Source organism: Panthera leo, chromosome B4 (assembly GCF_018350215.1).
Source record: "Panthera leo isolate Ple1 chromosome B4, P.leo_Ple1_pat1.1, whole genome shotgun sequence".
Classification (NCBI taxonomy): Eukaryota; Metazoa; Chordata; class Mammalia; order Carnivora; family Felidae; genus Panthera; species Panthera leo.
The window spans coordinates 110,231,450-110,243,480 of NC_056685.1; the positions used below are offsets into that span (position 1 = coordinate 110,231,450).

Genomic DNA, 12,031 nt, shown 5'->3' on the forward strand with positions numbered 1-12,031 from the left:
GACTTAAGAAAGGTCTCAAATGTTTACCTAGCTTCTTTCACAGGCTTTTAAAAAATATCTCACACGTTTTTATCAGTCATTGTGGCATATGTTGACCAAACATCTGATCTGGAACCAAAGCTAAATTCTGTACTTTGGTTTCTCTCATCTATAAAATGGAGATAAAAGTACCCATGCCCAAATAGTCAATGTATGAACTAACTGAATGTGCCAAACACATCATAAACACAATCTAGATTCTTTACTGAGAGATATATTGGCAACTGACTTCTAGAATATATATCCTGGTGTCTTAGAGTTCTAGATTCCCTGATCTCCTTTCCTACAAACAGTACTAGCTCGGTCATGCCACCACTATTACCATTTCCAGCTGAATACAGCCAACAACTGATTCAGACCATGGAGTCTTAAGACAACATATGGTGGAAAAGTGTGGTTTTACACTATTACGTCTTCAATACATCCCAAAACTTTGCTCTTCCCCACATTAAGCTAGGATCTTGCTCACGTTTGCTGGACTGGGTCACCTCCGACAAGTCTCCTGTAACACAATCTGTATGTTTCTTCCTGGCCATGCCAATAGCTTCTAGAATCTGAGAAAAATTTGGTGAGAAAAGAATCTAGGCACAGGCATAAGTAGTCAGAAGGGAGCCAAGGGAGCGACTGCTCCCTCGTGCTTACCACCATTCTACCTCCAAGGGTACATCTTACTCGTCTTACACTCACCTTAGTCTGGAGCCTAACCTTTTCTGAATATGTAGTATGTGCCAGGCACTGTGGTCATGAAGGGCTTATGTTGCCTCATCACATCTAGTCTTCCAATCCCTGTGACACATTATCTCTATTTAACAGATGGAGAACTTGAGGCTCAAAGAGGTCACACAGCTACGACGTGAGGAGTATGGACGAGAACTAGAACTCAGATCTTGGACAGCAGTGCCTCCCTTTCCTCTTTGTTCTACTACACATTTCATCTACTATCTGCACATTTGTCCTGGGTACGTTCTTCCTCTCAAATTTCTCCCCATGCTTCCATGATTTCTTTTGTCTTTTGGATCTTCATCTCCATGTTTGAAAGGCAAAAGTACCCAGTCATTTTATGTAAGCCCTGCTGGCAAAGAAACAGTGGACACTTCCACATGTGTAAAAACTGGAATTAGACTAAGCAACAACATTCTATTATGTTATGAACCAACCTTGTAAATGAAAGCCATTCCAGATGGAAAAACTGGACAAGAAGTGGCAGGTGTTCCGAACACAACCTGCTAGCCCCTTCTTCGGGATAATTTACATTATCGATTTCCATCCATCTTTATAAAATTGACAGAATTCGTATTCAGCAAATTTAGGACCTGAGTATATATATACATACTCCTAACAAGCAGGAAGAAATATAAGGGATATGGTCAATTAATTTTATTATTAATTTATATATATAAATTGGTTCAAAGAAGTCAAAGAAACCTTACAAGAAGTTCTCTGACCAACACACTGAAATCTCTATGCCTTATTACTTGGGGGGGAAGGGGTATATAATAATAAATTCTGCATTAAACTGATTTGCTGATATTTAATTTCTGATAGGATGAAAAGTAATAGTATTTCTAAAAATGCTTCATAATCCATAACAAAGTTTTATATACAGTCTGCCACAACTTCATGAGACATATATTATTAGGTCTATTTTATAGATGAAGACATGGAGGCCCAGAGGGGTTAATTGGCGTCTCCAGGTAGCAGAGCTCAAGAGTTCCAGATGCAGGAAGGATACAAACCTGGGCCCACGTGCTGGGCTCAGTAAGTCATCTATAGGGCAGTCTCCCTTTATTATTTTCTCAGCTTACATTGGTTCCTTTCCAATTATATTTGGAAGAGAACTTACGGAGAACTTAGGGAGTCAAGTTGTAGATTCTTATGGTTGCTTCATGAGTTACTGTATTACTTTCCAAGCACACAAGAGTGTGTTAAAAAGCACTCAGCACAGATAACCTTGTGATAAATTCAGCTTGATATACATGGATTATTATAGGAAGTGTGACAGTATAGAGGGAGCCTTGGGCCCGGAGTTTAGATGTTCCTTTGAGTTAGTCTGATGTAGGAGTCACTGAACAGGTGCTGGGAATATGCCGTTCGGGTTGGATCCAGGCCCTCAGCCTGGTAACTCAGAGATCTCGGGCAAGTTCCTTAATCTACTTTAGCCTCAATTTTTTCCTACCTAGAGGAGAGGTCGTATGCAAAGACAAAGAAATGGGAAAGCACAAGGTGTGTTTGGGAAATCGTGGACAGATAAATCAAGCTCCAGCAGGTAAGAGGTAGGAAATATGCCAGGAAAGCCACATGAGAGAAGGACTTGAGTGTTGGGTGAAGGCAGCCCACTAGGAGACAGTGAGGTTCGGTAAGACACGTTTTACCAGAACCCTACAGCAAGTCACTTCTTCCTTAGACACATCGTTTCTTCTCTATAGAACCTCTATTTGTCTCTAAAATAAAGGGAACAAACTAGTTACTGAAAATTGAGTCTGATCTAACTTTCTCACAGAAGAAGTGGTGCTGCATTAAATGTCTAAGCAGGGAGGGATGGGATAGTAAATTCAGAAAGATTGGTCTGCAAGGATGGATTACAGCAAGGACAGAAGAGAGACCAGGAACAGTTTAGAAGACCACTAGGAAAGTGTTCAACATGTATTAAATATTCCTGTAGAGACTGGAAGCTGAAAACAAAATAAAACAAAACAAAAACAAAACCCAGGAACGAGGTTTAGAATCTAGGGAAGTAGCCTGTTGGTAGGGTCAAACAGATAAGTAATCAAAACTGTAGATTCTGAAAACAAATCTATTCTAGTTTCTAAAATAAGTTCAGGGCAAAATATAAAATAATGAAATGGAACTTAACTGATTACAAATTTTCCTGAACGCCAAATTATCCCAGTGAGCTTTGTGATTTGGAGTATGAGGATGTCAGTACTATGCCAGGTTGTAAAATGCATAAAACAGCAACACAAGTCACTTTATGATGGGCCCACTCTACTAGATGGGCCCCTTTGGCTGTATTTTTTGGATGTCTTGAGGACTGACTATACTCAGTGACACTGGGAAGAACAAAGAAAAAAATGCATAAGGGGCAGCATGCAGAAATCCTGAAAACTCAGCCAAGAAAAAGTTTTTTTTATGCCAAATTGTCACTGGCTGCATAGCAGGCCCTAAAGGTGTTTGGACTCAGGAGAAAAAGAACTCAAGGTTAGAACATTTAATGCCCTCTCTAGATCGCTAATCTAAAATCTTTGGAACTCATAATTCAAATGTCGTTGAGGTCTCTAAATCTTATGAAATAGTGGCTTCTTAAATGTCTTTGCTGAGACACATACTTGTCTCCATTGTTCTCCCCAAGTTCAAGGCAACAATCAAAATACAGGAGTGGTAACTCACGGTTCCCTTGACACTGTACATAAAATGTTGCACATAACAAAGCCTCTGGGAAAAGAGTCCACAGTTTCCAGAGTTTCAGACCCAGAGAAGTTAAAGAGTTGCTGCTGTAGAGGGGGGAAAAAATCTATGCTCATATTTAAATATCACAGCCTACTCATGTACAGCTTAGTGTAATGCTGATTTTCAGAAATAACACAGGAGGAAGCTTTTTGCTTTTCAAATTTTCCCTTGTTAAGTCATCTCCTGTTAATACTAACAATCTAATTCACCAGGACAACTGTCTTCGGTTTTCACAGGTATTTGTTTTTTGATAATAACTCAATTAGCAACTAAAACAAAGTTAAGATGGCAATTTTACAAGACTTTTCTGAGTCATCGTTTCTCAGTGAAGAATACCTAAAAGTTAGAGGACTCTTCTCCCTCCAAAAACAAAAACGAGAGAGAAAGAGAGAGAGATTAAAAGAACATCTAGATTATATTCACTCCCTCATCATGTGACTACTACTTAGGAAGTAAAATTCAAGAGGTTACAATGATAGTTCTTAAAACTGCAGTTGACATTTACATCTTTTTTTTTTAATTTATTTTTATTTTTAATATGAAACTTATTGTCAAACTGGTTTCCATACAACACCCAGTGCTCATCCCAACAGGTACCCTCCTCAATGCTCATCACCCACTTTCCCCTCCCTCTCACCCCCCCATCAACCCTCAGTTTATTGACATTTACAGCTTAAATTAAGACATCATACATTATTAACTAGGTTCTTGTGTTCCAGAAACAGTTACAGGTTCAAACCTCTCCACTCAGCTTCCTATTTCCAGATAAGGATGATCAGGTCACTTATCACTAGGTCTCAGCTTCCTAATCAGTAAACAGGGGGTAAAAATAATTACTTCCTTGGGTTGTAATGATTAAAGGGGACAATGTGCTTTGCATGGTACCTGGATACTCACGCAGTAACTACTGCTTTAAAAAGTCAAGGAGTAGGAGACATAGTACCTAAGTGGGTCATCCTGCAAAGGAAAAAATATTTTTTTTTTCTTCACAGTAAGTTGGACATGCTTGGTAATATAGCAGGCCACATACTTGTTAGTTTTACAAATATTATTTCTAATATACTTCTGTCCTTTCTTTGAATACTGAAAGTCCAAAATTTAGTTTTAAGTGGAAAAGAAGATTTCTACTGACCACAGGAGAAGAAATTAAAATGCTAAATATAGCAAACTAATAAAATTTAAAAACTATCCAGTTGTCAAACCACTGTTTTTCAAAGCTCCAAAAAAACAAAAACCTATGCGGCGAGAATTCTATTTGAAGAACACTGCATTTGAAGAATAAAAATCAGAATTATTCAAAACTGTCCGAAGTGAAATTTATCTAAGATATTTTATGATCTCCCATTATGCTGAACTCCTATTATGTTAAAGTAAGTGCCTATCACAAGACCAGGAAAACCATAAATTCCTGTGTTTTAATTCTATTACACTGATTTGTAAACTGACCTTGAAAGAGTAATTTCACCTTTATAAGATGGGGCTGGGACTGCAGCCTGCCTTAAACATTATTCAAAAGATATTTTAAAATAAATAGGGTTTTAAAAAGCAACATGGTCACATTTAATCAAATACCCCCAAACGGAAGAACACTATGATCACAAATGAAAGAAACAGTAGGAAGAACAAAAGGAGAAACTAATTTGAACTATTTCAATATTTGTATGCCTCCTTATATTAACACAACTGTTAAAAGCTGTAGCCTAATTGTCCCACAGATACAAGTTTTTAAAGTTTGATTCATCCTCTTCCCAGACACTTGACCTTTTCTTTAGGTAGGTCTGAGTCTGCCATTTAAAACAAGTCTTGCAACATTTTTTAGAAACAAAGCAAAATGTTCTGTAAATAGATGAACTATTATGCCGAGCAAACATGCCAGAAGGATTTCAAATGAAAACCATAGGGACTGTAGGGACAGCACAAAGGATCCAAGAAGAAATAAAAAAAAAACAAAAAAAATGATATTAAGGTCGTAAATCATGTGCTTCTGTGACATGAGAATCACCCCAAGCAAACAGACTTCAGGTTGGTGGGCCCCAGTGCAAGTTGCCACCTAATGCCGAGGCAGAATCGGTAGAGACTGTGAAGAAATGAGTTCAGTCAAAAGAAATTACTGTGAGCAAAGGTAAAAAGGTACTGTCAACCTACTTTATTTCTCCCAAATAGAATATACCAAGGTTATGCCTGCAGAACAATTACCTCTTGTTCTATGCAACCTCCTGGAGTCCAGGCATTACTGAATTATTCTGAAAGGTGCAACCGCACAAAGTATCATTATGGAATGAAAGAATTGCAGAGCTGAAAAGGGCTTCCAAGAAGATTTGTTGTGCTTCTCTTTGGGGGGAGGGGTATCACAGGCTTCTCTGGGAAATTAAAAGTATATACCTTCTTCCCAGAAATGTGCATAAAGCGTACAGAGGCACAGTCTGGAGCTCCACTTGTAAGAGTTCGGAGTTTATGAATCCTAGACTCAGAACTACTGATCATGTCCTTGTTCCTCGTTTTAAAATCCAGAAATTGAATCCCGGATTTATTTGTCCAAGATCACACAGCAAAGTAACAGCAGAGCTGACGCTTAAACAAGCCAGTATGCCTGACTTCAAGATGCTCCGCCCCACTCTACTTTAGAGTGAGGCTGTGATTATCTGTATCCATACAACTCTGAAGTCACTCATGTTGCTGTCTGAATTAGTGAAATTCATGAGTAAGGATGAGAACACTTTCTCCCCCCCACCCCCCAAAGATGAAAAAAACCCAACCTTAACAAGTATTATGGCTTCAGCAGTCCTGGCACCCTATCACCTAGGCTGCTACTTGGCAACATTATCGTTCCTACACCCCATCTCCACCAGCTGAGACTCCCTATTTCTGCAGTAGAGCCCTGATAGCTGTACTTTCAATAAGTACCCTAAAAAAGTATGATTGAATGATGCTCAGATGATATCCTACAAATGCTGGTTTACAGCAGTGACTTTCCAACATTTTTTTCAGAAGCTCAATTCTTTGTTTTTCCAATCAAGTCTTATTTGGGAGTCCAGATACACAAAAGCAGAGTGGCTGAGCAGGCTCTAGGAGCCAGTTTGAAAATCAATGTTGTAGAAGGCACATCACTGGTAAATGGGGCCAGGAGCTGTGCTTCCCTGCTCCTGGGTCTCAGTTTCTTTATTTATGAAACAGCTTGTCTAGATTATCTCTTAAGTTCTCTTTCAGCTCCAGTATCCTATGATCCCACAACACCACAACTACCACTAATAGCTAATAGCTACCACTAATAGCTAATATTTAGCAGGTGCTTGCTGTGTTCCTAACACTGTTCTACTAACTGATTCAATCCTTAAAAATCACTCTGTGAAGTACTATTAATCTTAATACTGATGAGGAAACTGAGGCCCAAAGAAGTTATCTGACAATAACTATATTTAAAAATCTGTACATACGTTCTCTCTTATTTAATCTATAAGACAAAATTGGGAAATAGAAACTGAGATTTAGAAAGGTAGTTAGTTACTCATCTAAGGTCAAAAAACTGGGATTTAAGTTCAGGTCTACCGGGGCGTCTGGGTGGCTCAGTTGGTTAAGGGGCTGACTCTTGATTTTAGCTCAGGTCATGATATCACGATTCCTGAGATGGAGCCCAGTGTCGGGCTCCACACTGACAGCATGAAGCCTGCTTGGGATGCTCTCTCTCTGCCCCTCCCCTCCTTGCTCACTCTGACACACACACACTCTAAATAAATAAATAAACAAAACAAACTTATAAAAAAAAATTCAGGTCTACCACCAATTCCAAAATCCATTCCTTAACCAATATATCAGCACAGGTTGGTACATCACAAAATAAATTATATCTATTTAGATTTTATTTTTAGCTAATCTCTATACCCGACATGTGGCTTGAACTCACAACCCCCAGATCAAGAGTCTCACGCGCTACTGAGTCAGCCAGGTGTTCCTACCACGAAATCTTTTAAATGGCATCCATGCATGTCTTATTATTGGGTATTAATGATATGTATTCATATTTTTATGGCGATGATTTATCTCCCAAACTAGATTATGAACATTTTGAGGTCAAGGATTATTTTTCTACTTCCTACGCTATGAAATATGGGCTGTGAATCATGTCAATCTTTACTTAGTTAGGAGTAATCTGAGTCCAAGTTTTTATTAACTTGATTTTTTTTCATTAATCCAAAGTAAACACACTAATTTCACTAAATCAACTCTTCAAATTAAAATATTTCCCAAGTCAGTTGCTGGAAGGGGTTAAAAACAAGACAAAACAAAACAAAACAAACAAACAAACACCTTTTTTCAGTCTTAGGATTTCACATTTGCCCTTGGGGTGAGGAACTGTATTTTAGTGTCAACATTAACAAGTTATCCCTTTTCCAGGTACTTCTTTCTCAGTAATGCTTCTTGCCATTTTTCATTGTATCACCTGACAGGTAACAGACGGAGAATAAGCATTTGTTTAAAGACAAGGATGGAAAATCCTGGAAGGTGCTTATAATACCTACTTAGGCCACTTCAAAATACTAGTTTGACATTTCACAGGAAATAGTGCTTAGTGAGTAGTATTCCTTAAACGCTTAGCAAGTAATAATGCTTAGTAATTTTCCTTGAATATCATGTTAATCTCGGACATGCTTGGCCTATGGTCAAATATACAATCATCTTCCAACTATGATTCATTGCCAATATACTTGACATTTGTCCCTTAAGACCACTGCAGGTCTCCATTGCTTATCCCCAGCTCCACGGTCATACCAGCATCCCCAGGAGAACTGTAATTTCCCAGCTATGAACTACTTTAAGCATGTTTTTGAGACTCATGTTAATCTGACATCCATATAAATTCACGTAACACAGATAAAGCTAGTCATAGTAAGAATTGGGACATACTAGGATCAAGACACTTTGGTTTCCAAATGTTGACTGAACAGATCATCTAGGACAGGAGTTCTTAAATCTTTCAGAAATTTCTTTAAAATATAGACGCCTGGAGCCCTTCCTCAGACGGATCATTGTATCAGTTTTTTGGAGTACTGCCCAGACCCCTGTAATTTTAATAAGCACCACAGGTGATCACGATGCTTATCACAGCAAAACTCATCAGGTCTTCATTCACTGAACAAACATTTAATGAGTGCCTTCTGTTGATATAAAATTTAGAATATAAGCATATATTTTCTTTTTAGTATAGTTTCTTGGATCACAAATTAACAAGTAACTTGAGGAATAGGTCCATGCTCTATGTTCTTTAAAAAACAAAATCAACTTTCCTTACCACATCTTTATACCCAATATCTAGCAGGGCAGATAGCAGGAAAACGGTGCACTGCTTTGATCACCAGCCCCTTGAATAAAGTGTGTTGATATATCTTCAGGTATTGCATCAGAGAATACTTTTTAAGCCTGGACCCCAGGGCATCTTTCTAAGGAATCCACATAAATTGCGTGTGTGTGTGTTATTAATTCTGCATTGAGCCTAAGCCAGAAAGACTCTGACCCTAGTATTAAACTTTTTTTTTGAAGTTTGGCTATGAACCCCAAATAAAATATAAACCAGGAAACGTATATAAAGAGTAGGGAAGTATCTCAACAAATAGCACTTTCTTTCCTCCATATCACAACCCTTATCTCTTCCTTATTCTCGCATCATCTCTGTTCTCTAGACAGTTTTCAAGTAACAGAATGCCACTTGGCTATTTTGAACCAGGAATTTGTGAAAACGCTTCTCAAAGTCTGTTCATCCTGAAATCACATACTGCCGCTCAAGTGGGCACATAAAATCTCCCCTACATCAGGAGAGTTGGGAAGAATCCATTCCAGATGCTGTATTATCTCCCTCTCTGTGGTGTGCATTTTAAGAGAATGGTGGCATGAAACTGGCAGTGACCAAGGGGCACCGGTGTGAAATTGCTTTTGCTGAGAGAAGAGTTCCCATGTGGCAAATGTGGGAGAGAAGTCATTCAACATTTGGGTAACAAACCACTCCTCCAGCTATGTTCTCACACGGGTCACCCACCCACCCACCCACATGTGACAGGGTCTTTGTGTTGTTGGAAAGGGGAGAATGGCCATCTCAGATCTTTTTTGCTAGGCTTGTTAGAGAATAGTAGGAAGGCATGTGGAGGGGGATAAGACACACTGTGGAACCCACAAAAGAGAAAATGGGGAACAAGCTGGTGCTGCCACATCAGCACAAAGAGAACTCTTCGGTGTCCTTCAGTGCCTGTGATGGAGATGAAAAAATGAGCAAAGAAACAAAGTCACTGCAGTGATGTACCAATTTTACCCACAGATTCTCCATGACCTTAAATATCTCCCTACCTGCTCTCTATAAACCCTTCAGAATAACTCCAGGATTTCTCTCCTTGTCTTAGAAAAATACTAACTTGGGACAGGAAAAAAATGAAGTCTTTTTCAAAAACCACAAGAAACAAATTCACAGCTATCGAAAGCATTCCTTACTTACCAATTTTGTAACGTCTTTCACATCATCAGTCACACGGTTCCTGCAGAGCCCTTTAGTTTTGACCAGAGGGTTAAATAGGAGCAGCTGAAGATAAATGCAAGTGACAATCCAAGTCTAGATGAAAACAGAAAAACTGCTGGTGATGACCAGTGAAAAACTGTAATCACTCAAACGATTGCATCTTATACCTTCAGGTGGAAAGGACAATCTATATTAAAAAAAAAAAAAAAAAGAAAAAAACAAACAAAAAACTACTGCCTTAAATATAACTTAAATGCTGAGTGTTCAAAATATGCTGACCAAATTTTTAAAAAATTGACTGTTAAAATGTGGTTTGGATTTTCATTTCAATGACATTATTGTTAACTCTTGTCAAAAGCTTTCTAAGGCCAATTTCCTAATGGCAATTAGGAATGAACATGTAGCAACTTATAAAGGATCTACCACTAAAGGTGTTTTCTTTTTTAAACTAGGAATGTATGAAATTCATACCTTAAGGCACCAAAAAAGGCTTTCTATACTTTAAGTGTAGACTGTTTGGCAAGTAGCAGCAACCCCTGAGCAGTGCTTTAAATCCGATAGTATATGATAGTACTCCAAGTGAGGGAGAGAGATGTATTTTTAGATCTGGGACAGAATTTAACCTCATTTAAGAGACATCAAAAGAATCATCGTTTTTAATCACAGCTTTTAAACCACTTAATAAGGAAAAACATTTCCTTAGTGAAGAGGAAGACATTCCTGAACCCTAGCATGATCTCTCTCTCTCTCTCTCTCTCTCTCTCTCTCTCTCTCTCTCACATACACACACACACACACACACACACACACACACCACATGTGTGCTCACACACACTTCTCCTTGAAAATCCCACCATGTTTTGTAGTTACTTTTATGCAGGACTTATTTTTTCTTACTACACTAGATTCTAGGTTTTTAAGAACCTGGGCACCCGATTCTCTTTTTTTTTTTTTTTTTTTATCCTTATAACACACAACACAGCACCTTGCACATTAAGAGCTCTTTATGTAAATATTGGCTGGATGAATCAGCGACCAAAGTAAAAACTGTCTAATGCTTCAAATTCAAATCCAATTTATTGAGCACATATTATGAAACAGGGACTGTGCCAGTCACTAGAGAAACAAAGGTGATGAAGATGCCCTTGAAACTCAGAGGCAGGTGCATAAAGAACACATACAACCTATGACAAATGCTTTGAGAACACAAAGAAGGAAGCAATTAATCAATTAACCTTAAAGGAGGAGAACCCCTTGGCAGGAAGACAGTGCCAAGAAAAGCCAGAAAAAAAAAAAATGGGACTCTGGCTGGCTTTTGGAGGACAAGGAGGAGCTTGCAAGAGTGGACAAAGAAGGGACACGCATTCCAGGAAAAATAAACAGCATGAGCAAAGGCATGGATATCTGAAGACATTTTAAAATGTGACGGTAATCTTTTAGGAGTTAACATTTGTCTATGGCATCTTACAATTACACGAAGTCCATCTGCACACGACTAGAAACCTTCCCTATTTATGTAGCTAGCCAGGTACTTTTTAAAAACACTGGATTATTTTCAACTAATATCTGCACACTAACTAGGTGTCACACTGGACCAAGTGAACATCAGCATTTACAAAATTTCTGAGAGTACAATGCTACCTACATAGATAAGAGTGGCTTGTAAACAAAACCTAAGCCTTCTCATTGTTTTAGCATCGTGACCTATTCTAGCAGTAATCCTGTTTAAGTTTGGTTAAGGCTACTTTGAACACTGAGGGGTCATTCTGTTCATAGCACTGTCTCCCTTGGATTGAAATGAAGACTAAATTGTGCAAATGATTTCCTGAAAGCAACCAGGATGTTGTTCAGCAGGTGGATAAACTGTGGCATATCAGACAATGGTATATTTTTATTAAAATATTAATTAATATTAATCACTAATCATTAAAAAGAAATGAGCTATCCAGCCATGAAAAAACATGGAGGAAACTTAAATTTATATTATTAAATGAAGGAAGCCAATCCAAAGAGGCTACCTACATACTGTATGATTCCAACTATTAG

The 12,031-nt window shown here is 38.3% G+C and overlaps 1 protein-coding gene across 5 annotated transcripts in view; it reads right to left on the bottom strand.

The window, feature by feature from the left end:
- Positions 1–12,031, bottom strand: part of KITLG (KIT ligand) — an 81,301-nt gene that overhangs the window by 36,924 nt on the left and 32,346 nt on the right. For all 5 annotated transcript variants that reach the window (XM_042947330.1, XM_042947326.1, XM_042947329.1 and 2 more), the window contains one exon: positions 9,965–10,078. In XM_042947330.1, the coding sequence (XP_042803264.1) occupies positions 9,965–10,078 (114 nt within the window). The remainder of the gene's footprint in view (positions 1–9,964; positions 10,079–12,031) is intronic.